The following is a 3,343-nucleotide window of genomic DNA, read 5'->3' as shown; positions in this document are numbered from 1 at the left end:
GTGTGTGTGTGTGTGTGTGTGTGTGTGTGTGTGTGTGTGTGTGTGTGTGGTGGCACACACACACACACACATGTGCCTATATGTACTGTAACAACTGTAAAAACTGAACAGATACATAGGTTTTTGTAGTTTTTCATCGCATCAGTGGGACAGCGCTCATTAATCAACAGAAAGAAAAAGAAACTGTAAATGTGCCAGAGCTAATCTAAAGGGCTCATTTTCATTTATTGTCCCTTGCCTGAAGTTGAAGCCACCCAAAAAGTAAAATGGATAATAAAATCTGTAAACACTCCTTTACAAGTATGCACGACAAGACATGGGCCTCCTTTTGAGCTGAGTTATCAGTGTGACGTGGAGCTTCAGAGGACAGAAGTGTGTAATGGAGACAAACAAAGGTCCCCACGTTGCATGCAAACTGGGGACATTGCGGTTCACGGTTTTTAAATTAACCCCTGAGCCGCTGGGGCGCCCCTAAACCTTTTATCATTTCTGTTAAGATGAAACATTGAAGTCTGGACGCATTGTTGGATTTGTGCCATTTGTTGGGTAGTTTGTCTCAAACAACCTCGACTAAAGTTTTTATTTTTAATCTTATTTCTATTTTATTTTCCATCTTATTTTCACTGCTTTAATTCTTTTAAAATATAATCAAATGTTATACATATTAGTGGGTTTTTCTGGCTGTACCTCAGATGCCAAGGTACCAAATATTGATTGTGCACAAGATGTCAAATTTTTGGAGTTTAATAAGTTTCAAATGACCACCACTGAAGTCTATTTTTCTTCATGTTCATTCAAAATCTATCTTCCTTTATTGTAAAGCACTCAAAGCTATACAAATAAAGTTCATTATTATTAGCATTACTCCACCAGAAGAGTGTGTGTTATCTGTGAGCACATTCTGCTCGTATCTATAGACCAGCAGCTGTAGTGAAGTGAACGCACACATATCCATACAAAGCAAATGCATTCTGCACAAAGTCCAATTAAGCCAGCGGAGCTTGGCGAGAGTGATGAATCGAAGGCCCCGATGTGTGTGTGTTTATTTAATCATTAGGACATCGCCGTCCTCGGAGAAGTGCCGCTCTTGCCGCGTTATGCTATGGTTGGCGCGCGCGTGGCACTGGAGGAGCAAATTGGATCGGCATTACAGTACGTAAGCCGGGCCTCGCGTCCTGATGAGCGACCGCAAACAAATTGGATTGGTGGCGTGTAAATCTCAGGCACTTTGATGAGCCCGAAGGCGCAAATTGAATCCTTCGACAATGCAAATCTGCTGCTCCCGGCGCGCTTAAATCATGCGATTGTTCCCTGCTGTTCCGAGATACAATCTCTCACGGCCATTTGCCGCCGCGCCCTAATCCGTTTTTGATGACCGTGTAGGGATGGAGCTACACATATGGGCAACTGAATCTCCCTCTGGCCCGCTCCGACTGAATCGCTCTCTCTCTCTCTCGCTCACAACCTGTACAGTTGGCAGAGAGAGAGATGGCTTTGATTGAGCCATCCATGTGTGTTGATACAAGAGATGACTCAGGTGATTGGTCATACTTATGGGAGCTGCTGTTCTCTCTGGGAAACATTTCGATGTGTGATAAGGCGGATGACGTGACGGCTCATCTTTATCGCTCCTCATACGAGTCATAGTTATTGCTTCCTCGTGGCCTTCCCCTCTCGTCTCCTTCCTCCTGCAGCACTTTACTAGAAAATAAAGTTGTTACTTGGACTACAAACTATTTACTGATTGTGTTTTTCTTTTGCCTTTTCAGTTATCCGTACAGTGAAGACAGCAGTCAGGGGAAGCAGTACATGAACACCAGATGCCCCGCCTGGTGCGACCGAATCCTCTTGTCTCCCTCTGCCAGAGACCTGGTCTTAAAGGTGAGCCCAAACCTGACACTTCTCTGACCCAACTCGTGGGTCTTTGGTTGCGTTTTAAAAAGTCTGATTCCTTCATATTTCAAGCCTCTCCTCATATACATATATTTTATTTCTACAACTCTATCGTCCTTGATCCACATCAGCCCTCCCCGCCCCCCTCTGTCTCTTCACAGATGGAAGGATGAGGTGTCTGCGAATATTAATTTGGAGCGCTAAGCCCCGGGTCCACCCTGACAGTACATACATCCCATCACTTATAGAGTTCCAGCGAACCCCGTCGTCGTCTTCATAAAGCCACAGATCCGTCTCCTTCCTCGGAGAGTCGCGCTCGGCTTCAAATCCGTCCCGGCGCGACGTAAACTCCAGCCAATCTGCCACCTCGGTGCTGTGTGCTGGATTACTCAGAGATCCGCCATGCGGCTCGGCAAAGTCTTCCCACATTTTACTGTCACCTGTTTTACATAAGAAATAAGAAGGGAAGCGGTTGTGACTGCCATTTATCTTATTTGTTTTGCATATTAAATACTGGTAATAAGTGTGAAAGTCATGCAGCAGCGTATTGTGAATCACTCTTTACTGACCGAAGCCAGAACGCTGACCACTTTATTACAGTTGTGAAAAACAAAGACTGTAAAAACACATCCAGCTTATTGCCCACTTAATGTGTCAGAATTATGTAAAAAGGTGATTCTCTCACACACACACACACAGACACACACACACACAGCTGGGCCGTTGTTTGCTTTTCCTCCCCCTCAAGCGTCAGCTAATTGCTTGTAATGCAGCGACAGAGTGGAACAGTTAGTGTGTTTCACAGATTGGCCGATGATTCACTGAACACACACACACACACACTTACACTCTCTCCGGCTCCGAGCGCCGCAGATTGTTGAGACATAGGGCCCCCCCCCGTAAACAGCCCGACGTTTGTGGGCGTCATCTATCATGGCACGGTCGGTTAACTCGCCATCATGTTATTTTCTGCTTGCCGAGCCCTAACACGCCAAAGGTTGCCCGCTGGCTGCGCGGCGCGGCACCAGCTCCAGGAGCGCCGGTAATGAATGTTTAGCCGAGCGAGCGCTCCCTCTCCGCTGGAGGGGCCCCTGGGTAATTTGTTTATCTGTCTAAAGATTACGCAGCCCTGAAAAAACAAAATCCACAATTTTATGCTGCCTTTGTAAATTATCAAGTGTGCGTTTGATGAATGTATCCGCGGCTTTTGGGAGGCGGAGGCGGCGGCTCGGGGGGGCCGGGGCGGCAAAGGTAGAGTGAGGTGGAGGCACACAGTGTGCTGACCCGCTTCCACCGCCGGATTGGTCTGAAGTTAATTTGGGTTTCGCTTTATGGTTCATTCTCGAGCTCTCTGTCTCTTTCTTCTGCAGCTCACCGAGTCACAACCGGTAGCGCCAGCCTGCGTGTGTGTGTGTGTGTGTGTGTGTGTGTGTGTGTGTGTGTGTGTGTG

At 46.9% G+C, this 3,343-nt stretch overlaps 1 protein-coding gene across 2 annotated transcripts in view; it reads left to right on the top strand.

Annotated features, from left to right (window-relative positions):
• inpp5a (inositol polyphosphate-5-phosphatase A) overlaps positions 1-3,343 on the top strand; it is a 163,110-nt gene that overhangs the window by 156,037 nt on the left and 3,730 nt on the right. For both annotated transcript variants that reach the window (XM_031877122.1, XM_031877130.1), the window contains exon 13: positions 1,770-1,881. In XM_031877122.1, the coding sequence (XP_031732982.1) occupies positions 1,770-1,881 (112 nt within the window). The remainder of the gene's footprint in view (positions 1-1,769; positions 1,882-3,343) is intronic.

The sequence above is a fragment of the Anarrhichthys ocellatus genome, unplaced genomic scaffold (genome assembly GCF_004355925.1).
Source record: "Anarrhichthys ocellatus isolate YVR2014 unplaced genomic scaffold, GSC_Weel_1.0 scaffold3, whole genome shotgun sequence".
NCBI lineage: Eukaryota > Metazoa > Chordata > Actinopteri > Perciformes > Anarhichadidae > Anarrhichthys > Anarrhichthys ocellatus.
Note: the sequence above shows the minus strand (reverse complement) of the source record. Positions and strands in the feature narration are given on the sequence as shown.